At 42.6% G+C, this 22,326-nt stretch overlaps 8 protein-coding genes across 8 annotated transcripts; 3 read left to right on the plus strand and 5 right to left on the minus strand. All coding sequences in view use genetic code 12, as the record gives it.

The window, feature by feature from the left end:
* Positions 1-278: 278 nt before the first annotated feature.
* Positions 279-2,603, plus strand: CJI96_0003571 (metalloendopeptidase; the record flags this gene model as incomplete). The annotated part of the gene is made up of 1 exon (XM_029032595.2): positions 279-2,603. One exon carries the CDS (start codon positions 279-281, stop codon positions 2,601-2,603), a length of 2,325 nt encoding a protein of 774 aa, XP_028892910.1.
* Positions 2,604-2,800: 197 nt separating this feature from the next.
* On the plus strand, positions 2,801-4,072 carry CJI96_0003572 (putative serine--tRNA ligase; the record flags this gene model as incomplete). Its single annotated transcript, XM_029032594.2, has 1 exon — positions 2,801-4,072. One exon carries the CDS (start codon positions 2,801-2,803, stop codon positions 4,070-4,072), a length of 1,272 nt encoding a protein of 423 aa, XP_028892909.2.
* Positions 4,073-4,094: 22 nt separating this feature from the next.
* On the minus strand, positions 4,095-5,105 carry CJI96_0003573 (uncharacterized protein; the record flags this gene model as incomplete). Its single annotated transcript, XM_029032593.2, has 1 exon — positions 4,095-5,105. The coding sequence occupies one exon, from the start codon at positions 5,103-5,105 to the stop codon at positions 4,095-4,097; it is 1,011 nt and encodes a 336-aa protein (XP_028892908.2).
* Positions 5,106-5,310: 205 nt separating this feature from the next.
* SRO77 (putative Rab GTPase-binding protein) lies at positions 5,311-8,565 on the minus strand (the record flags this gene model as incomplete). Its single annotated transcript, XM_029032592.2, has 1 exon — positions 5,311-8,565. One exon carries the CDS (start codon positions 8,563-8,565, stop codon positions 5,311-5,313), a length of 3,255 nt encoding a protein of 1,084 aa, XP_028892907.2.
* A 489-nt stretch (positions 8,566-9,054) lies between these two features.
* On the plus strand, positions 9,055-9,429 carry DPM2 (Dpm2p; the record flags this gene model as incomplete). The annotated part of the gene is made up of 3 exons (XM_029032591.1): positions 9,055-9,057; positions 9,104-9,347; positions 9,398-9,429. 3 exons carry the CDS (start codon positions 9,055-9,057, stop codon positions 9,427-9,429), a joined length of 279 nt encoding a protein of 92 aa, XP_028892906.1.
* A 64-nt stretch (positions 9,430-9,493) lies between these two features.
* On the minus strand, positions 9,494-11,098 carry CJI96_0003576 (uncharacterized protein; the record flags this gene model as incomplete). The annotated part of the gene is made up of 1 exon (XM_029032590.2): positions 9,494-11,098. The coding sequence occupies one exon, from the start codon at positions 11,096-11,098 to the stop codon at positions 9,494-9,496; it is 1,605 nt and encodes a 534-aa protein (XP_028892905.2).
* A 518-nt stretch (positions 11,099-11,616) lies between these two features.
* CJI96_0003577 (ferroxidase FET3) lies at positions 11,617-13,473 on the minus strand (the record flags this gene model as incomplete). The annotated part of the gene is made up of 1 exon (XM_029032589.2): positions 11,617-13,473. The coding sequence occupies one exon, from the start codon at positions 13,471-13,473 to the stop codon at positions 11,617-11,619; it is 1,857 nt and encodes a 618-aa protein (XP_028892904.2).
* A 6,124-nt stretch (positions 13,474-19,597) lies between these two features.
* Positions 19,598-20,962, minus strand: RAD52 (recombinase RAD52; the record flags this gene model as incomplete). The annotated part of the gene is made up of 1 exon (XM_029032586.2): positions 19,598-20,962. The coding sequence occupies one exon, from the start codon at positions 20,960-20,962 to the stop codon at positions 19,598-19,600; it is 1,365 nt and encodes a 454-aa protein (XP_028892901.2).
* Positions 20,963-22,326: the final 1,364 nt, after the last annotated feature.

The following is a 22,326-nucleotide window of genomic DNA, read 5'->3' on the forward strand; positions in this document are numbered from 1 at the left end:
ATAGAGTCTTACGTCATACGAACGTATCAAAATGACTTAGTGAGTGTTCTGTTAACGATCAGTGAAGATCGATTCCACAAATTCGACTTAAAATCATACTCTACTCCGTAACGTATGCATAACCGAACCAGAATAAAGCGTTCGAAAATTGATGGATTTCAGGTTCGTCTTGATTTCTATCACGAGCACTCTCCCATTGAGAACTATCCTCTGCAGTACTTTTGCAACTTTTCACCATCCAGGAACTCGGTGTCTTGGAAGTTTCAGTGAACACCTTCATGTTTGCATCCAAGGCACTGCTTCGTGCTTTGCAAAAGCATGTGTTTGCAAGACCCCTTACATCGTCTGTTGCTGTTCGCAAACCCGCTCAAAGTGAACAGCTTGCTCGCCTATTCGACAGTCAGAAGTGTTTCACTAATTTCAACAAGCCCTCTGGTGGTTACTTTTCCACAAGTAATGTGGGTTTGTTCAAAAACGAGAACCTTACATCCCCTGATGGACTCATAGATTTCTCGAAGAACTCTCTTAAAAAGGCAAAAAGCCTAGTTAAGACCATGCTCTTGGAGGCAAAAAATACGGACCAAGGCAAACTCAGCTATATCAGAAAGCTTGACCAGCTAAGTGACATTTTGTGTCGTGTAATCGATGTCGCCGAGTTCATTAGAGTGGTCCATCCAAGCCAAAAGTGGGTCACTGCTGCGCAGAATACTCACGAGATCATGTTTGAGTATATGAACCAACTCAATACCAACGTCGAACTATATCTGACATTGGTGCAAATCCTTGACCTGGATCTTGTGAATCATTTGAGTCAGGAAGAGATTGATGTGGGAAAGTACTTGCGTCAGGACTTCGAGAGATCCGGAATCGCAATGGATCCTGATACGCGAAATAACTTCGTTGCCATAACTCAGCAGATATCACTCCTCGGTGCATCGTATAATAACGAAGTCCATGATCTAGAATCATTCTGGTGCACCATCACTAGACAAGAATTCGAGCTGATTGATGATGAAAAGCTCAAGTTAGAGATCTTGGATCATCTGTCAAAGGCTCCACGAGGTGCCCAGGGAATCTCCATTCCACTTGCAGGTCAATTGCCATACTCTATATTGATGACTTGCTCCAATGAGGAAATCAGGAGAAAGGTTTGGATAGCATTGCACAACTCCCCTAAGCGGCAAATTCAAACGTTAGACAGCTTCATAAAGTATCGTGCTTTATTGGCCCGAATGCTTGGATATCAATCCTTTGCTGATTATCAGCTTGAACACAAAATGGCGAAATCGCCTCATCATGTCATTGCTTTTCTCAAGAACCTCCAGGAAACCCTTCTTCTGGAAAAGAAAGGTGTAATGAGCGAAATCAGAAACTTATACAAGTACAAGAAAGGGAGTGATCTTGCACTTACAAACGATGAAATTCTTGCTGAGGTTAAGCCTTGGGATAGAGACTACTTATTAGCGAAGCTGATGAGACACTCAGAAAGCGACCAGAAAAATGAGGAGATATCAGAATACTTGTCCGTTGGAACTGTCATGAGTGGTCTCAATCAGTTGTTTAAATCCTTGTACAACGTGGCTCTAATCCCAGAGAGAACAGAAAAAGGCGAGACATGGAACCATAGTCAGGTACGGAAGCTCAGCTACGTGGATCTTTCCAATAACGAGACTTTAGGTCATCTTTATGTGGACTTCTGGTCCGAGAAAGTGCTTCCATCCCATTTCACTATTGTTTGCTCCAGAGAGCTCAATACATCAATTGGAACGGAGTCTAGAGAGGATATAAAAAACCAGGTACATCTCAATGAGGATCGCGACTACCAGCTACCAGTGATATCCCTCGTATGCAACTTTCAAAAGCCTAAAAGCAGCGGCATGGGACGTCTTGCTGGTTTAGATAGCGACATGCCCACGCTTTTAACTTTGGAACAAGTAGATACCATTTTTCATGAGATGGGCCACGCCACACATTCCATGCTAGGACGCACAAAACTTCACAACTTGTCTGGTACGCGATGTCTGACAGACTTTGTCGAGCTACCATCCGTTTTGATGGAGTCGTTTAGTAGTGACCCTCGAGTACTTTGCAAAATTGCAAAGCACTACAAGACAGGTGAACCTCTTCCTGAGCTGCTTTTGAGAAGCCACCAGGCAAGAAGAGACTCGTTAAAAAACTGCGAGGCATATATGCAATCAAAGATGGCACTACTAGATCAAGTTTTGCATAATGAAAGCGTTGTTGATTTCAGTAATCAAGACTCCTTAAAGAATTTCAGTTCAACATCAGTATACCACAAACTTGAATCAGAACTAAAGGTTTTTGCAGATCAATGGTCCACATGGCATGGTAAGTTTCCACATCTATTTTCCTACGGGGCAGTTTACTATTCGTATTTATTGGACCGGGCCATAGCAGAGAAGATTTGGAACGGTCTCTTCGAGAAAGACCCATGGAGCCGAGCTGCAGGGGAAAAGTACAAAGAAAGTATCCTCAAATGGGGAGGTGCTCGTGATCCATGGCTTTGTTTGGCTGATGCTTTAGATGATGAAGCATTGAGCAAAGGTGATGCGAGAGCCATGGAAATTATAGGACACTTGTAAATATCAAACTAAAGTCGCCTGCATGATAATGAGTAGTAATTGAAAATCATGATATTTCGCACCCATTGATAGAGCAGACTCAAAAGTGTATGCGTCCATTAAAGGTTGGGCGACGTTGCCTCAGCTCTTTCAAAAGTACCACAACTCTTAAGAAACCTTCTCTCGATGTTAAGGGAATAATTGCTCGCAGTGAAGAAATGCGTGATGTGCTTCGACGTCGTGGTCTCCCGTCAGCAAGTTTGAATTTTCTTCTAGAGAATAGAGAGCGGGAGAGAGAGCTACATCGCAAGCGGGACACCCTTATTCGCGAAAGAAAGGCAGAAGGAGCGAAGCTTGCTCTACTTAAAGCACAGAAATCCAATCTGGCAGAGGTTGATTCTGTTCAAAGTGCCCTCACGGCATTGAAACCAACAATCACGCATGTTGAGAACTGCCTCTCTGAATTGTCCGAACAAATCCATGCGCATGCTGAATCCTTGCCAAATTGGCTTGATCCTACAGTACCTCAGGATCCCATAGAGCCTGCGACCGTATCCGTTATCAATGGTACTTCTGAGGAATCTATCATCGCCGCGATGCCGAAGAATAAAGCAGACCATAAGACTATTGCTGAGACATTTGGGCTAGTCGACTTCACAACAGCATCAAGAATATCAGGTTCTTCTTGGTATTATCTAGTTGGAGATGCCGCTCTCCTAGAACAAGCCCTCGTTCAATACGCTCTCCGAAAAGCCAGAGAAGCAGGCTATATCATGGTATCTCCGCCCTCAATTGTGCGTAAAGAAATTACTCATGCATGCGGATTCAAGCCACGGGATCATAATGGAGAGAAGCAAGTTTACGAAATAGAAGGAGAGGCTCTCGTGCTTACAGGAACTGCTGAAATTCCATTGGGGGCTCTTCATTCCTCCTCAATACTCTCGTGGGAACAGCTTCCAATCAAATATGTGGGCGTTTCACGGTCATATAGGGCAGAGGCAGGCGCAAATGGCAAGGATACAACAGGATTGTACAGGGTACATGAGTTCACAAAGGTTGAGTTGTTCCATTTTACCACTCCTGACAAGTCCGGGGATGAGCTTGAAGAGCTTAGAGACTTTCAAACCTCTATTATTAAAGATTTAGGACTCAAAGCACGTTTTCTCAATATGCCTACCACAGATCTAGGCTCTCCTGCTGTGAAAAAATATGATTGTGAAGCTTGGATGCCTGGTAGAGGTAGTTGGGGAGAGCTCACAAGTTGTTCAAATTGTACAGACTATCAAAGCAGGCGGCTCGGTATACGTTATAAGTCCAAAGAGGGGAACTTTTATGTTCACACATTGAATGGAACTGCCATGGCTGTACCAAGGGTACTTGTTGCCCTTATTGAGCAAAACTACGACCCAGGCACTGACACTATTGTGATTCCTGAGGTTCTCAGACCATACATGGATGGAAAATCGGCCATATTCAGGCAGTCAAACTGAATTTCTACATAGCTTTAAAGAACTATTTGAGTTCGGCGTCTTTAAGCGGCACGCTCACTACTCTTCTGTTCAGAAGGCCGGTAAGATCATTATCAGAGACATGATGAATTGCATCGAGACGCTTGGAATGTAGTTGCTGTAGTTTACCATACCTTTTAGATTCGTTCATCCGTGGATCGTCTGTCAACTGTTCAACATTTTGACAAAGTGACCTATAATGCAGTGCAAGGTTTGAATACTGCTCATACTTCCGCTCGTAACTCTGGCACAAGAGATCATACCTCTCTTGAAGTTGTTGAGTTTTGTATTCAAGATCAGCATGCTTGTCCGCAAGAATGTGTTTAGTCTCCTGATTTTCAATCTTTCTCGATTGTTCACTTATGATATCCCTAATTAGCCTTACCTCTTTGAGGAGTACATCTGTTGGGGGAGGTTGGGTTGTTGGTTCTTGTAACTCAAGGGTCATTGCTAGCTTGTTGATCTTGTCCTCAAGTTTCTGCGACAGTATCCTGCTTTCATCCCTCATCGACGTGATTATTGATGACAAAGTGGATGAGCCAATGCTCCTGCTGATCGTCTCTAGTGCACTATTGATTCTAAAGAGCTCCTCATTTGAATTAGCCTGCTCAAGTCGTTTCAAGATGATTGAGACATCTTGTTTTGTGGCGTTACCTTCGGTTGTTACCTCGTCAGAGTATTGTGCAATGCTTTCGAGCACTCTATTGAGATATTGATTATTATTCTTGGACCTGTCGATGAGCTGTCCAAGATCGAGATTCGTTTGTTTCGTATTTGTTTCAATGTTTACAAGTGTTTGTTTAACATCTTCGTTGAAGTCATGTATATATTCGAAGTGGTCATCGATGTTATCACTTTGTAGAAAGCTTAGCTTACCCACACCTTGATTGTTCTGTTTATTTGGGGAGATTGGCCGAAGTGCCCTTCTGGAAGGTGATGGTGAATTTTCGGAAAGCGCTTCTTCCTTAATCTTTGAAGGGGTGGAGTCAGCATTTTCTTTGCCGTCGAGTGACATAATTGTTCTATCGTAGATCCCCAGGCCCTGACTTCATAATGTAAATAAACACGCGATGTATGCACACCAATGTCGAAAGGGAGTACTTGCCTAGATGATCCAGAAGACTGGCAAAGACTTATCATTGATATACAGTTGCTGATTTTCTATAATCTCCGTGCATTCTTTGTTATCTTCTTTTTATTTTCTTTTTCAAGTATCATCATCAGCTTCGCTTGGCTTTTCTACACTCAGAATCCAAATTTAGACTTGACAGCCAGTGAGTAAAATGATTTTTGGTACTTTCGGCAGTCTCTGTCATTGATTCCGAGAGACCACTACCAAAATCATTAATACCATTTTCAACATAGTCCATCCCATCTCGCACGGATTTCATAAATCCCAGTGTACCAAATGCATATGGGTTCGTATTTCCCGCCTTTCTTACTGGCTTTTCATAAGTATTCTGCTCTCTGTTGGGTTTTGTAGATGGAGCGCCATATGCAAATGACTGATTTGGGTTCGCTTCCGGACTAATGTTGTAAGCCATCTGACTTTCCATATGCTTTGCAGGCTTTCTATTGGGTCCCGCAATTAGCAAGGTCAAATCGTTCGGAGAAACGTAAGTTGTCTGGCCCTTCGCCCACAGTAATGCGCTTGTAGCTGGCCGAGGAGGCATTATCGCATTTTCATTAAACAATAAATCTGAGAGTTTCTCCTTCGGCTCACTATGAGTTTTGTCATTATAGAGAAGAAGGTCGAGGATTTCCGTTGAGCTCAACTTAAGAAGAATCTCTCCAGACTGCAAAATCTCAGATCCAGAACTTGACCGTCCCTCTAAAGCGCGCTGAATTCGCTTATATGTTTCATTTGGTAATTTTACATCTGCAACTTCACTCAACGCAGGTAGCGAGAAAAGCTTTATGAAGCCGGTTCTCGTCAATGCTGCCAAAAGTGCCCCTTTTCCTCCACGAAAAGTCACAAGGCCACTGGCGATACAAACATCATCTATCACCTTGTGTGCCAACTTCTGCTTAGGAGCTTTAAGAACTCTTATATCTCTCGAGGAGATCGTCACAATGATCGCATTGACTATAATACCCTGACTTAATCTCAAAAACACATCGAGAGTCGCAACAGCCAGAGATCCATTCGAGACATTAACCGGAATAATTTTGTCGAGACCGCTTTCAGTATTACTGTCAGAACTGCGATAGTTGAGGCCAATGGTCTTATCTGCCAACTGTACCTGGAATCCTCCTGTTGGCAAGGGTACAATTTTAAAAACTAGAAGATTTCCTCCTGCACTTGTTCCACAGAACATAAGAAGAGAAGAATACCCATCTTGGCCGTATTCCATGATAGCGAATTCAATCGATGTCACATAACACTCACCCGAAACAGACGGAACATAGGATGACAAGGATTCCTGATTTAATATCACTGCTGGACCTCTTGAAACATCACATACAACAAGCCTTCCAGATTTGTAGCCCATTGCAGCAAATCCTGCCTGACACATCTTTAGACTAGTAAGCTTGTCCTTACTTGGACTTAGTAAAAGAAACTCCGGATAGAAGCTCGAGGGAGCGAACGGGCCCAGGACTCTCTCTTTCAAACTTACAATCTGAACATCACCATTTTGATGTTGAAGGGGACATTGACCATAACCAGAATTTGCAGGTGGCCGAGCTCTCGAGTTGTGATTGACTTTTGAGTATTTGCAGATTGCAACATTTCCATTAGCGAGACCAACAAGCATCTCCTTGCTCTCGAAACTGCAAGATACTTGACTAATACGGTAGGAGCTAGAATCTTTACCGTTGAAGAGTGTGTCACGAAACCCAAGTGAAATCAATTTTTCTTCATTGTGAAACTCGCCTGCAGTGATGTCCAAGAGCCTTACATCGCCATTTTCATGACCAGTTACCACGATTGTATGAAAGAGCTCATCGTAGCCAACAGGTTTAGGTTGTTTCTTGTTCACAGGAGCTCCACCGTTGACTAATGGTTGATCAGGAGCACGACCAGCTGCGTTTCCCTTGCCTGAAAGAACACTAAACCATTCCATTCTTTTAACAGAGATCGTTGTGTAAAACGTGGCAGGGGGCACTGTAAATGATAGGGAGGGCGGTAGAAGTAGATTGCGAGCAGAGATCAAACCACTCGAATCGAGGGCATAATTTACCAAATAAATTGCCCCCATGCTGGATATGAAAAGTATACTGGAGGGGTTGTGACAACCATTGAAGTGTAATAGACCTTCCTCTGCAAGTGGAATAATGCTCTGGATGAACTCATGTGGTCCTTCCTCTTTTGATCTGCGATTGAAGGATACTTGGATCTTTCTCTGTCCATTCTGAGGTCGTGAGTAGAACTCGCCTTGTTTTTCATACGAAGTCAAGCTGTACTTTAAAGTTAATCCAAAGTCAAGGACGTCCACTGTTTCAGGGTCAGATCTGGATGCACCTGAAACGAGAAATTGAGTCAACTCAGGATCCCTTTCCGCAATCCACTTTGCGTGGATAGCCAATGGTGCATCCTCAAAATTAAGATTTCCAGCAGGCTCGCCAGGTTTGTGAAGTCCGGTAGCTGTGATGGTTCTAGCTTCAAGTATTGTTGCAGAATTGACATCCCAAAATACCAAGGTTCCATCGTGGTGTACTGAAGCCATATGAAGACCATTTGGATGATAGTGAGCCTCGGCTACCTGGGGAATCACTTCCTTGGCTGAGCCGAAAATCTTCTTCTTTCCACCTCTTTCGACAAAACTTGAGTACTCAAACCCTCGACAATCCCGCGTGAGCTGGTAAACGAATGAGTTTTTGAGGGTTCCCAGAGCGATGGACCATTGCACAACACAGTGGTCGTAAGTAACTAATAAGGTCCCAATGTCTCGAGGATGCCACTGTATACCGAGAACAGGTGACATTTTAAACTTTGGCAAGATCATTTTCTGTAGGTTGTCAACCCTCATGGGCGTGAGGTTGAATCTGTCAACATCGTAAAACACGATGGAACCGTTAGAGAGACCCACCGCCAACCAGTCTAGAGAAGGATCCGCTTCAACGGCAGTTATCGTACCTGGACAGGTATAGTTTGCCATAATTTTCTTCGAATGTAAGGAAAGCACAGTCACCCCGCCCAGCGATTGGACACACACCAAGTAGACTCCCTTCACAAACTTTAAGTAGTCGATTGTACTTGATGTCTTAAATTCAAATACTACTTCCACAGTCTGCTGGCCAAAGACATGAACAGTGTTTTTCTTTGTGCTTACGGCCAAAAGGGATTGTACTGGGTCGTAGGCAGCGGTCACTATAGAGTCCGGAGGTAATCCTAATTGATCGCCAACCGCTAGCTTCAAGTTCTTGGGGTTTAGGTCTTGTGGTGACAAATCATTAGAACCAGCATTTTTTATTGCATTTGATACCGATGAAAGAGAAAGTGGAGCCTTCCTCAGCTTCAATTTGTTGAACATAGTGTGAAAGAAAGTGTATCTTAAGAACTCGGGAGTTCTGCATTATGCCGAGCCTCCCTGCGAAATCTGCGGTTGCAAATTTTCGGACACTGCCACCAAATGACGACAGGGATCAGCTCTACATTCTTATCCCTTCAATCAAAATCCAACCCAGTATTAATATTTGCTGTAGTATCTAGAAAATCAAAATCGTTTACCCCTTAACTAAAAATGTGATGTTGGCATCAAGATTCAAAACGTTGTCGTTACACTGTCGTCTCGTTCACTCTGATTTACTATAATTGTCCTTTCCATTAATTTCATTTTGAAGAGCACCCTCAAGCATGTTGAAAAATAAATTTCTTTATCGAAGCAACAACATCTTCGTACCTTGTTCAGTGATTTCATCTACGGAGCTACTGTATTCGGCACGTAGTGGGGTACGGATGTAAATTTTTGGGAAACACGTATCTGTTTGAGACATTCAAGGTTTGATACCATTGTGTGATCATGGTATGTCACTTTAGTCAACAACACAAAGAATCAAACTAACATTCAGCCCTGTGATAAGCTTATTGGTCTAGGAATGCTTGCTGTGGCAACGCTTGTATTTGTATATTACACTTCATGGGTGTTCTTGTTGCCCTTTGTTGGTGACGACTCCGTGATCAATCAATTCTTTTTACCACGCGACTACGCTATCAAATTACCCTTTTTGTTGCTTTTGCTTGCTGTCTTGGCCGTTGGTTCTTTCATTGGTTACGTCTTGACAAAAAATGCAGAGAAGGAGAGAGCGAAAAAGAGTAAGAAAACCGAATAAGAGTATTTGCTTCTAATGGTATTAACACTCTAGGATCTAGTACAAGCTCATTGTGTCCTGAATAGCATTCATTCAATCCAAACAAAGCAGTTTGCAATTTTTAATATCATGTTTATTACGACTGCGAGCTCATGTTCTGATGACATAGTCCCCGGTAGTGGTGATATACCTCACCCCCTTGTACGGCTTCACAGAGTCACCCATTCCCTTAGATCTTAGAACTTTTAAACCGTCTACCTTAAGGCCACTGGCTAGTCCACCCTTGTAACTAAAGGAAACTTTGTAAAACAAAGGTGCAATTGCTCTTCTCACTTCTGAATTACTTGAGTCGTTAGAAACCTCAATGAGGTTCTCATGCAATGGTGTAGGGCTTGAAGAAATGTTATACTCGTCATCAAAGGTGTTGATGCATCCTCGAAATACCGGTTGCGTACCTGGAACAAGATCTTTCATGACCCATTCACCTCTCCCATTGCCTTTATACCTGAAATCTCCATGAGTTACCTTTATAGCCTTGATGGAGTCCACAATATTAGAGTCAGGCTCATCATCTGCATCATCATCGCTCTTCATGTGGGCTCTTTGACTTGGCTCATATGCGAATATTTCAATTTTTAAGGTATCAATTTTAGATACACCATGGCATTTGGATGAGATTGCACGTATCTCAAACTCGCTCTCGTTCATACCGAGATTCAGATAGCAATCGAAAGTAAAAAGCCCAAGCATCGACCGTGAGTCTCTCTCTGGGAGTTCGTCCAAGTCGACTTGATAAGATATGAGACTCGAATGACCGTCTGGCGGTATAAATGAAAGGGTTTCGTGATTTCTATTCCATGTATCAAAATTAATGCAAGGATGACACTGAGTTGCGTCAATAAATGACGAGGCAGCATTTAGAGTGATCTGTAAAGTCGGCTCTCCTGAGAGACGACACAAGAAATCAAGTTGACCGATGATTGTCCCGGTGTGTGGAATGAGACTTTGAGCTATCGGTGCTGTCGCTGAAGAGGAATAAAAGGCGGAGTCAAAGTTTTGCGACAATAAGGGAACTTTAGTACTCCTTCTCTTGGGTCTAAGAATGACATTAACGGTCTCAAACAAGTCGATGTACATCTCATTATTGGTATACTTGACATTCGCTCTTCGCCACGGCACGCTACCTTCAGGATCTTGCAGCAATGGAGCAGATGGATGTGAGGACATATTTGATAGAGATGTAAGAGTCCCTTTAGAAGCGGCTGACGCAATATCATTTCCAGAGCTTAAAATCTTGCTCAACAAGCTCTTCAGTTGCACCAAATCACGAAGCTTGTTTGCGTCTGTAACATTGGGGATCCCCACATCTATCATCTCGTGAAGAAGAAGTGTTAATGTGTCCGTGCTGGCGTCAACTTTGGAAACAGTAAGGGGGCTCCCAAGATATTCCTTGAATGCACTCAACATGCGGTCGATAAATAGAATAGGAACGAGTGGGTTTGTTTTTTCGACAGATGATGACCTAAATAGGAGGTAGAATTGCAAACCTTCAATGGTACTGGAGCAGATATAGTACGCGTCATTGACTCGTATGAGTGGTATGGAAGACTGGACTATGCTTATCCCATCATCTTCCTTATGAAGGCTCGATCGAACTAGAGAAAGTACCAGCAGAAAATGTGGGAGGTCCGGCAGGGTGAGGTATTCAAAAGCCAACACGTTCTTTGTATCAGTAATGTAAATCGCCTCCAACATGACAAGACAATAATCGCTACGATAAAGATTCAATTCGATGATGGTTAATATTGGTGCACGGGTTTTCTTGCACCACAAAAGAGTAAAGTTCGACTAGTACGAGGCTAAATGGTGTCTAGCTCAAATTAGAAAAACATTTCCATTGTAAGCCTTTATAAGTCGGCATTGCTGTCAATTAGTCGGTATTTGAAAGGATCGACTGAATATGTAAGTATTTCAAAGTTTTGCTCTACTGAATCAGTCTTTAGGTAATTCGTTTATTACAAAAATGGGAATAAAAAAAATGTGGGAGGGGGTCATAAAAAAAAAAGATATAGTCGAGCCGTTCTAAAAAATCGTTGTGGGAAAATTTGCTCAGCAAGACTTCACCCTTAGATGGTCTCTCAAACAAAATTCAAAGTACTAGTTCATGAAGTATCTTTCACGAGACACACACACATTTTTAATAGCAATTACTTCGATGAAACTTTCCTTTGAACCCATCAAAAGATATGAAGCCTTGATATAAGCAAACCCAATTATTTGTTGCGAGACGAAGAGTCGCCAGGGACGAGCTGAGAAGACTCGTCAGCAGCGATTTCGTCGAGATCCACGTCCAAATCACGGGCGACACGTTCGTCAATGTCTTTCACGTCTGCCAAACCGTAAATGGTGATGGCAACCATACCCAAAACACCAGCAATACAAGAGAAGACCAAAGCAACGATACCTCTGGCCGTGAATCCGGCTGGTAAAGGCTTAGGTTGCGTGTTCATTCCAGTCAAATCCATGAAATCAACAGAGTTTCCAGCTGCATTACCAGAGTAGTTCATACCGCCCTTGCTGCAGACATCTTTGAAGTTTTCTGTTAATTGCTGACTAGGATCGTTCTGCATTTCCTCGGGAGCCTCAACAAGCACAATAGCTAATCCTTGTTCCAAGTGCCACTCGATATGACAGTGGAAGAACCAAACACCTGGGTTGTCCGCTGTGAATCTCATCACTATATAGGAGTTTGGATTAACGTAAACAGTGTCTCTCTTCATTGGTACCTCAGGGAATTCGGAGTGATTGTTGTAGTCAAAAGAAACTGGGTCTCCAAACTCCGGACCTCTTTCAATTAGTTGAAAAACATGGCCGTGCAAATGGAAAGGGTGAGTACCATCGTCTTGATTGTTGAGCACGATGTCCACCGTTTCACCTTTTTTCAAGACGAATGCGTTGGTATTACCGTAAATGTAAGAGTTAGTGGCAAGTTCACCAGCTGACATGGCAGTAGCAAGAAGAGGGATTTTGGGAGCAACATAAGAGATATTGTTGAAAAAAGCATAGTTCACACCGTCGCCCAAGTTATCCATCTTAACGTCGATCACAACTTGATTGTCCGAGTCTGGCAAAAGCTTCTCACCGTCCTTGGGTACCAAATAGAAATCATCGAAACGATCATCGAAACTGTCGATGAAGTACTCATCAGGCATGGATGTGTCGTCGGTATATTGAATGGAGTTGGTACCGTTTAAGATCAAGTCTTTAGGGATTACATCCAACATAGTGTCATCAAAAGCATTCATGAAGGCGTAGTTTCTGTCTGCCTTCTCCTTTGTCTTGATCAATACACCGTAACGCTGAGCAATGGTCACATAAAGAAGATCCGTAGTGTTCTTTTCAACGTACACGCCATCAACTTCAACAATTTCGAACTCGTGGTCTTCCATATACAAATACTGAGAGACAAAACCACCCATGTTAACGATACGCACAAAATATGTGGTGTTTGGCTCAACTTTCCAGGTGTTGTTTCTCGTTTCATTGAATAAAAGATTCTGTGGAATTGGCTCCGCGCCTGTTGGGTTATATCTGTTCAAGAACTTTGGAAGCAAGACGTCAGCAGGATCGTGATACCACTCACCAAGAGGCAAAACGAGCTCCTCATCAAAGTCAAAAGGGTAATCTTCCTTGTTTTTTTCCTCAATGATAAATGGAGCTCTCATGCCATCACCGTATTGACCAGCAGTATGAGAGTGATACCAGTACGTACCAACCTGATCAGCGACCGTGAAATTGTACAAATAAGTTTCTCCGGGAGGGATGGGGCATTGAGTCACCATCTCTGGGCCATCCATTTGGGCACTTCCGTTCTGGAACATACCGTGAAAGTGCAAGGTGGTGTTTCTGTCATCAAAGCCATTAGTCAAATAAAGGTTCACACGGTCACCCTTTTTAACACGCAAAGTAGGCAAGGGCCAAGACCCGTTGAAACCAATAACATCACGCTCAAAGTTTCCATCAGGGTTTGCCTTGACCCAACCAGTCTTGAAGTACCAAGTATGAGTTTCGGCAGAAGCCAGGGCGAACCATGAAATGAAGAGCACAAAGAATAAAGACAATTGATTCATATGCACAGAAGGTCTGAATGTAAAATGGGTCCCTCCACAAGATCCAAAGAACAGGCTGAAGAGAAAAAAAGAAGAAAGGAAAAGGGAAATAAAATGACGCTGAGCAAATTTATATCAAAAAAGCGGCATCCCAGCAGGGCTGCATCGCTACTGGCGTACGGCCCTTCCTGTGTATGGCGCCTTTATTGTGCGGCGGCAATTGAAAGATTAATCTGATTATGTTCCGATGTCGGGAAAGCCTTGCTTAGAATGCTTACAGAAACTTGCTTACGCCCATTTCACGCATTTTTAGAGAATTATAAATGGATCAAAACTACTGACCACAGACACCTTGAACATAACAACACTTGGTCTTGATAGGTACTTGAGGCATTATCTCTGTTTAATTTATATAAAGAGGGGTCTAATGACTGGCTCCGCAGGGAACCAATAGTACTTCAAGAACTGATGATTTTCTTTCTCATTTTTGCCTGATAATGGGCAGGAACTCCTTCTTTGTTATTGGGGTGAATTGTAAAAGCGATGCATGACAGCTCCTTGACGACCTGTCTCTGTTTCGCATGCAACATAACAAAACCAGCCTCGCGAGGTACTTAAACTATTCCTTGAATACCCTTACAGCGAACGCAGGTTGTGATATTGACGACGATTTCCAATTGTGAGCCTAATACCTTCTTAGTCAAATTGAACCTGCCAAAAGCCACAAAGGAACCCTCTGGCCAGCTTCGTTTGTTGAGGAGTCAGAATGCATGCGCTGCATATAGCTTCCATGTGACAGCCGTCAAAGTTAAAGCAGGACGTCAAGCAGAACAAAGCCATTATATATACTCTAAGAGTCTCATCCATATAGCGAACAATTCTTGATCTATCACACAATCAATCTCAAGTTGCCGAGACTCGCATGCTCTTTCATGGAGTAAATCCACCATGCAATGCTTAATTACAGTTTTCGATATCATGTTTGACTAAGGGCAAATTTCGGTTCCTGGATTTCGACCTGTATCTAGCACTCGGGCGGTCCTGCCATGCACCAATTGGACCACTGAGAACCAAGATCGTTTCACGTCCCACTACTGGTTATAATGCTTTAAGCGACTTGCTGAAGCTCTTGAAGACGCTCAAAACCTGCAGTGTATAATGTTAGGTTGTGCCCTAACCCGTTATTGGTTTATTTAAAAGGTAGTTTTCTTTGCCACTATGACACGAATAGCTGAAGATGATGATGATAATGGTGTGCTGCTCCTAAGTGACCAGGAAGGTTGTTTGATGACGTTTGAAATTTTGGGCATCAAAACTTTTGCCCAGAAATTTGTTATAATTTGACACAGCTCTATGTAGGATTGAAGTAAACCAGCATATACAAACCCGAGGACGAGCAGGAGGGCTCGTTATTCGTTCTATCCGCGCTCTTCATGTTCTCGGCTTCAAGTTCAGACACTACTGCCTGTGGTGCTTGGATCGTGCTCTCATTGGTTTTACGTACTCTGCGATGCAGAAACTCGCAGGCATTCGCATCGGTTGCTAAAGAACCTGAAATCCGTAAGAAGGAAATATTTCGCATCTAAAACAACGCTACTTGGAGCCTATATTTCATGCATACTACTGAAGTCATGTTCATTTAGCAACCCTTTGAGACATGTGATATTTTGTAATGATTATCGAGATAACAACGCAGTGGCGCCATGTAATATACTTTAAGTTGTGTCGCGCTTCGCTTTAAACAGATTAGCCTCCAATGTAGTTTTTTGTTATTTCAATCATTGAGGTAAAATTACGTCTCCGGAACCTTGGACGGATCTCGACTAATATATTGTTACTCCTACACTGTAGCATTACATCTTTGCCGTCAAACTTTAATGCAAGATGCTTGAGAAACTTTGCTAGTTTGGATCCTCGTCAACTCTGCTTGGGACAGACTTGCCCGTTATTAAGAGCGTGTTTTGATTGTTGCATTCGAATATCTTTGTCTGAAAGTCTGTTCATCAACCTTGGATAATGGTCATTCAAGTTTGCCAGACTCTTCTTTAACAACGGAGAAACCGCGACCGTCTCAGGTAACCTGTCACTAAAAATGAGATCAATGTCGCCTGACTAACATGTGAAGCCTAAAAGTATACAATTGCCGATCTTCGGTCTACCTCCTCTTACAATATTATGTGGATAACCACACTAATACAGGATCTTCAGGCGCAGCATCAAGCGTTTAAGCTTTGCGCGGTTAACAGTTTGCTTTGTAGTATTGCCAAATCTGTTAAGTACTAATTGGAATGGAGTGCATACTGTAACACCATATGTGTTGATGGTGAAATTCTCTGAGCATCAGACAAAACTTTCGAATTGCACCATACCGCTTTAATGAGGTCTGTTCGCTAGGCATGCTCTCAAAAGTATTGCTGTACTCTCTTCATCAACTAAACGCCCCTAAAAGATGTTTCACCACGTCAACCTCAAACGTTTGGCTTCTGTTGCAAAAGGCAAAGCTGCCGAGAACGGTTGCAAAATCGAAGACGAAGACACGAAAAAACTTCAACAGACCAACACATCCTACTTCAGTACCTCTTAGCAAAATTTTTTCAAGTCTGTTTCCTCTTTCGTTGAGAGAACTGCTCAAAGATTATGCCCATCGAAAGAACCCAATGAATTTTCAACACGAACTTCTTCGCACACTTCCCTTCTACCCCAAAGCGGATTCTTCCGGCCGACAAGGACGGATCATCAAAACAAATCTCCTGTCTGGTCATTTCATCAATGAATTCGCGATATATCCGACGTCTTTTAACGGAAAACTGCCAGAAGAGCAAGACGAATTATATCGCACCTCTTGTCATCTAGTAATGGTGCATGGCTACGGGGGAGGATTAGGTTTTTGGCTCAAGAATTTTGATGAGATTTCGGTATTAAGTAATTGGGTAATTCATTCCATTGACTTGCTAGGCTACGGTTGTTCCTCAAGACCGCCTTTTAAATTGGAAGAAGACAATATTCACGGGGTTGACAAATGGTTTCATGAGTCTTTTAGGGAATGGTTCGAGATACGGGGCCTTAATGAACGACCACAACAGAACCTAGTTCTTGCACACTCCATGGGTGCTTATCTCATGGGAACGTATGGGATAAAAGTCGATCCCAATTTTTGTCGCAAGTTATTGATGGTCTCCCCGGGAGCTATCATAAAGCATAGGAAGCAAGTAGCTGTTCCAGCTTACTTCGCAAGGTTATGGGAGCGTAACATATCCCCTTTCACCCTTGTGAGGAATACGGGTCCTATTGGATCTAAACTTGTTAGCATGTGGTCCCATCGTCGCTTTGCCGACTTACCAAAAGAGGAAGCAGCCCTTCTACATAAGTATGCCTATGGAATCTTCGGAAGTCCCGGCTCTGGTGAGTATATGCTCAACTACTTATTAGCGCCTGGTGCTGATGCGAGACATCCTCTCATCGAGAGGGGCATTCACAAATTGGGTTGCAAACTCCTGTGGTGGTATGGCGCCGATGACTGGATGGATATGCAAGGTGGAGTACTATGCTCTAATATTATCAACAGATATACGGGCGACCCTAATAGAAGCACTGTTGAATCGATTCCCAATGCTGGGCATCATTTGTACTTGGATAATGCTCACATCTTCAATAAGAAACTTTTAGATGAGATGAGGCATTTCAAAGCACCTTGATCTCAATTCAAGACTTCAATAGCGAGGATATGTCATCAGGTTCATTCTCCAGCCCCTCGAATGCGTCGATTACTATTAGCATGGTTATAGGAAGACAAGGATCAGTCACAACGATCTCTTCCCCTATATCAACAAGGCATCTCAAAGGCTTTTGAAGATTTGATCGAGTCTGGGTTTCTAGAATAGGAGGCAGACGCATGTATAGGTTGGTGGTTGCTGTGGCTAGTGATGGGTTTCGCAAAGCGATATCTTGTCTTGTACTAAGATCATCAAGCAAATGATGAAGTTTCCACCAACGCGGCACTTTTATTCTTTTGACTTGGGTGCCACAGACAGGGCACGTAGCTTTTCGAGAGTGTGAGTATGTATATGTGAATATTGAATCGTCACCAGAATACATCATATAGTTGTTTAGAACAGGATATGTGCCTATCGCAATCTTAAATACTTCGTTTGTACAAGCTGCCGCGATGATAGCATTAGTGGATGCAATGGCCGGAATTATATTCTTAACCACTCCCAATGTTAGTTGTTTTGTGACGTTGTCAATGTTGAACAGTCTCGCTCTTTCCAAAGATAACTGATACATAATTTCCACATCTTCCGGTGAATCTGCGTCAAATTTTTTGTTGGGGAAGCGACGGGGCCACTCCAACTGACTCGCCCATTCAATACAGTGCTCAGGTAGACGAGGAGTGTTAGCAATTGTGCAAACAGGATAAGTGACTTTTGGTGAAAGCATATCAAGTGAGCACTCAAAGCATGAAGAAATCCTTGGTAATATCACTCTAGCTTGGCCCCTAAAACCCTCAGTTCCTCCATCGACGAGAGGAATCAAGTTGTTTAGCTGATCATCGACTAACCCAACTAGAAGAGCATTTATCCAGCGCCTTGCTTCGATATTGTCTAAGCCACAGACAATAACATTGAACTGCTTATAAAAAGAGATACTCTTGTCTTGAATTCTGCAGTTATGTGCCTCAATACAAAGGTCTTGATTTCTTATGCGCTTTCTAACAAACTCCGCTGCGACATGGGACTTTGGTCGGCCAATATCCTTTGCTCGAAATAGAAACTGACGATTTAAATTGGAAATATCAATAGTGTCCATATCGATGATATGTATCTTTTTGAATCCAGTAAGAGCCAAATTCTTGAGGATCTCGCAGCCCAAGCCACCGGCCCCAATAACAAGTATTGTTAGCGACTTTAACTGATTGACAGATTGAGATGAATCAAAATCATGTGGGATGTCACTGAACGGGCCAGGAATTTCACAAAGTTGTCGGATGGATAAGGTAGGATCATTCATGATTCATGATTCAGTACAGGTGAGCTCGCACTCTAGGAACAAGTGTTTGTGCGATTCGAGCGAGGTGCTGATAGAGAGCAAGGACAGCCTCCAAGGAATAAAAATAGAAGTAGAAAATAAAAAAAAAGGAATAAAAAAAATAATAAATAGGAAAAGAATTAAAGATTCATAAAGACAGAAGAAGAAGACTACACCTTGAGTAAACAAAATGATGAAGAATGTCAGGTGCTACTGACGCTATGCAACAATTACTTCTCAATACGACAATGAAATAAATAGGAATTTCGAAGGTTACGTCATCATATATACGTGATATCTGATATGAGTTATTTGCAAGATCAATAGTTTGTAAGTTTAGGACTTTGTGTCTGATCATTTTCGTAAATATCGAACTTTCAAGCACATCGCTTACGAAAATAGCCGTCCCACTTTTTTTTCTTTTCCTTTTTTTGATAAGGAAGTTTAGGAATCATAAATACAAATGAGTATACTAATTAAATAATATACACCGTTTAATTAATTCATAAGCTTCACGAATTTGATGTTGTCATTGCTTGTTCTATACAACACCAAGGAGTACAGTGAAGAATTGCAAGGCACTGTCTTACATAGCTCGTAATATACGATTAGTATCAGGTAAGTTTGTAATGACGACTAACAGTCGGGCTATAACTTCCCCAGGAGTTTCCGGACTGTCAGTCAAACACCATCTTCCAGAGTGTGAAGCAAGTGCAAGGCTGTATGCCTTGGAGGGCCCATTTCCTAACACCTCTGGAAAGAGTTTACTAATATCGTCGATCGAGAAAAAAAAAAAAAAAAAGAAAAAAAATCAAAAAAAGAGAAAAGAGAAAGATAAAAAAGGCTTTTTCTCTCATAAAGACTCTGGCTTTCAATTGCAAATGATATTCGAGAAACAGAGATCCCGAATTAAAAGGCATGGTTTCGTCCAGCATCTACAGGCGAGGTTTAGCCACATGAACGCGTCTATGGCCAACGGCGCGTATAAAACTTGCTCATGTCAAGCATTATTTTAGGTATTGCTTCCGAAAATTTTAGGAAGACGCCTGTACATATTTAATCTTGAAGTGTGATTAAAATTAGCTCGATGAAATCTCTGTGGTAACCAATAAATAAATGACTACTTACACTCTTCATTTTCTTTCTCAGCCTCATCAACTGCTCTATGCGCCTTTTTCAAAGGTTGACGTTGACCAGAGGGAAGAGGACGCTTCACGGTAGCAATATTTGGGGAAGGAGACACGGTATTACCCAGGATAGTAGAAGGCAATGTCTGCGGACTTGCATCAGCTTTCCGAACTTTGACAGACTTCGAGGGATCCACAGAGCGACGAACACTCGAGGATATGAATCTGTGGTTATAAACTGGAATATTGCTTGCATCCTGGCTTTTCTGAACGTCCAATGCTTTCTTAGAGCTGGTGAAGAAAACCTGACTTGGTGTTTGCCCAGGTGCCTCATCAGCCTCATCGGACTTCAAAGACTGATCACTTTCATGTTGATTCTCCCTTTCTTTGTTTTTGAGAAGCTCAAGTTCGTAATTATCTAAACGATCATTAAGCTCTTCTTCCCCCAATTCGTCACTAAATTGAAACAGATCATCAAGGTCCCTGAAATCAGCTGAATTCAAAGCTGGATTCCTTTCGATGCCAGATCGATTAGACACTGACTCAGTCGTCAGCATCGGAAGATTGCCTGCTTCGTTCGCATTTTGAGGGTCTCTCGTTGAGACCGCTTGACGTGGAGCTTGATGCGAAGGCTTCTGAACATTTGAAGATATCGAATGCAACAGCTGATGTTTGGCTCTTAACAGTGTTTCTCTTTTAAGGACTAAGGGGTCGCGGTGGAAGTCTGAGTGCTCCAATTCACGCGGTGGTGCCTTCACTTTTTGCATTTTCGCAATGATGGTCTTATCATAAAGACAGTTACCTAATACATTGCCGAAACACCGTAGACACCGCTTTAAACCATCTGTGAAAGCTTCCTTTTTGCATTTTTCAAAAGCCATCGCCTTATTTTTGGCGTTTTCAATAAAACCGTAGCCAAAGTCTTCATGAAACGTCCCATCCTTCAAAGTGATTCTTGCAACAACTGAAAGGCCCAACGACACACGTCCATTTTTGTGTACATCCAAGAAATCCACCAGAACACTGATAAGCTCTGATGACCACCCATTAAACCCGAATATGTCATTAGCAAGATTTAAAGCCTTCCATCCTTCAATATATGACACGTTTTGGCCGCCAGTTCCTGGGCGAAAACTAACATATTCAGGCCCTAAAACCTTGTTTAGGCGACCTTGGATGGACTCCTCCTCCTCTTTGGTGTATGGAATCGCATTGAAGGGTTTACTTGAATTGCTCTGATACTGCGTGTATGAGGAAGGAGAAATTCTAGAACTCAGTTCTTGCGCTTTGTTACTTGAATAGTCGTCCTGACGGGGCCCAGTGTCCTGCCGGGGGCCGTTATGGAATCTGCTGTCCATGGTGATAAACTGAAAATGTTCTTACGCTTCGCAGGCGTTTGTTTACGTGTGGAGAAAAGTGCAGGAATTCAAGGAGATGGCAATTGATCCACGAACAATAGAGACACATCTCTTCAGCTCGTCGAACGCTTATCGAATTACTGAATCTACCATGGTTTTTCATATTTCGCTGCGATCAACGTTTCATCTTTGACAAGCCATGCATTCGAATCCTTGACACTCAACGGTTGAATATGTCACTTACATTCTGATGTCCTTAAAAAGAAAGAACTCTACAAAGATTTTGCCTAGCAACGCTTGAGGAGAAGACAGACCGGGTTTACTTGATCTGTGCCCCGAAAAGTCAAGCCTTTTGTGTTTTCTGAACGCCCACTCTGCATCAAATATCAATGGAGCTGTCTGCTAGTAAGTCTCGCGCCCATAGCCCTTGATGACCGCGCGAGATAAGGATTACGAACATGGACAGTCTGAAGCAAACACGCACATAAGCGTTGCAATGAAAAAGAAAACTCCGCTGGAAAAAGAAGCGATAGTTCAACAACGACGAGAGAAGATTATCGAGTATAGAAGAAAGGTAGCCAAAGAGGAACGACAACGCAGGTATGTTCTGCGTTATGGCGTGCCAGATGAGAAAGAGGCAATGACAAAGTCTCTTGAATCATCTCAAAACGAATCTCAAAAAAAAAGTAAGTTTCGAGGTGAACGAATTGGAAGTTTCACGACAAGATCAACCATTGATTCTGCGACGCAGTGAATGAGATAGTCAGGCATTAATGACTATGTTACTTAACGCACAGACACAAACTTGCTAAGAAGTATATCTACTCAGAAGATTAACGGACGTTGATTTTTTGGTATGGTTTATGCTCCAACGGAAATAGTATTGGAAAGGAGCTCGACGAGATTCCCTCTCTTCAAAGCCGAAGGAGCACTACTATACGTCACGCAACTAGCTTTTACTGGTGCAAACATCAGCATCGTGAGTTTGAGGGACAGGGAAGAAGGGTCTCGCCTTTAAAGTCGCTTCTCAGCAACATCTCACCGATTTTGAAACACTTCAATCTCTCAACAAGTTGCCTCTTGGCGAGCTTCGCACGAACTCTAAAATGAAACCCGTACAATCACATATTTTCTATACATCAAGAGACGACACCAACGTGATATTGTCTCCTTTAAGTAGGATTCTTCCGAGATCCTCCCGCTCTCCGTCTGTTGTAGAGATCTCAACCGCTTCATCAACTACCAAGTTCATAAACACATCGAAACCACGAATCCTGCCTTGAATTCTCAGTTGAGTCTGTTCGTATAACCATATTGTAACAAGTGCCTGTTGTTGAAGACATTTGAATATGAGATTGATTGGC

The sequence above is a fragment of the Candidozyma auris genome, chromosome 3, assembly GCF_003013715.1.
Source record: "Candidozyma auris chromosome 3, complete sequence".
In the NCBI taxonomy this organism is placed as follows: domain Eukaryota; kingdom Fungi; phylum Ascomycota; class Pichiomycetes; order Serinales; family Metschnikowiaceae; genus Candidozyma; species Candidozyma auris.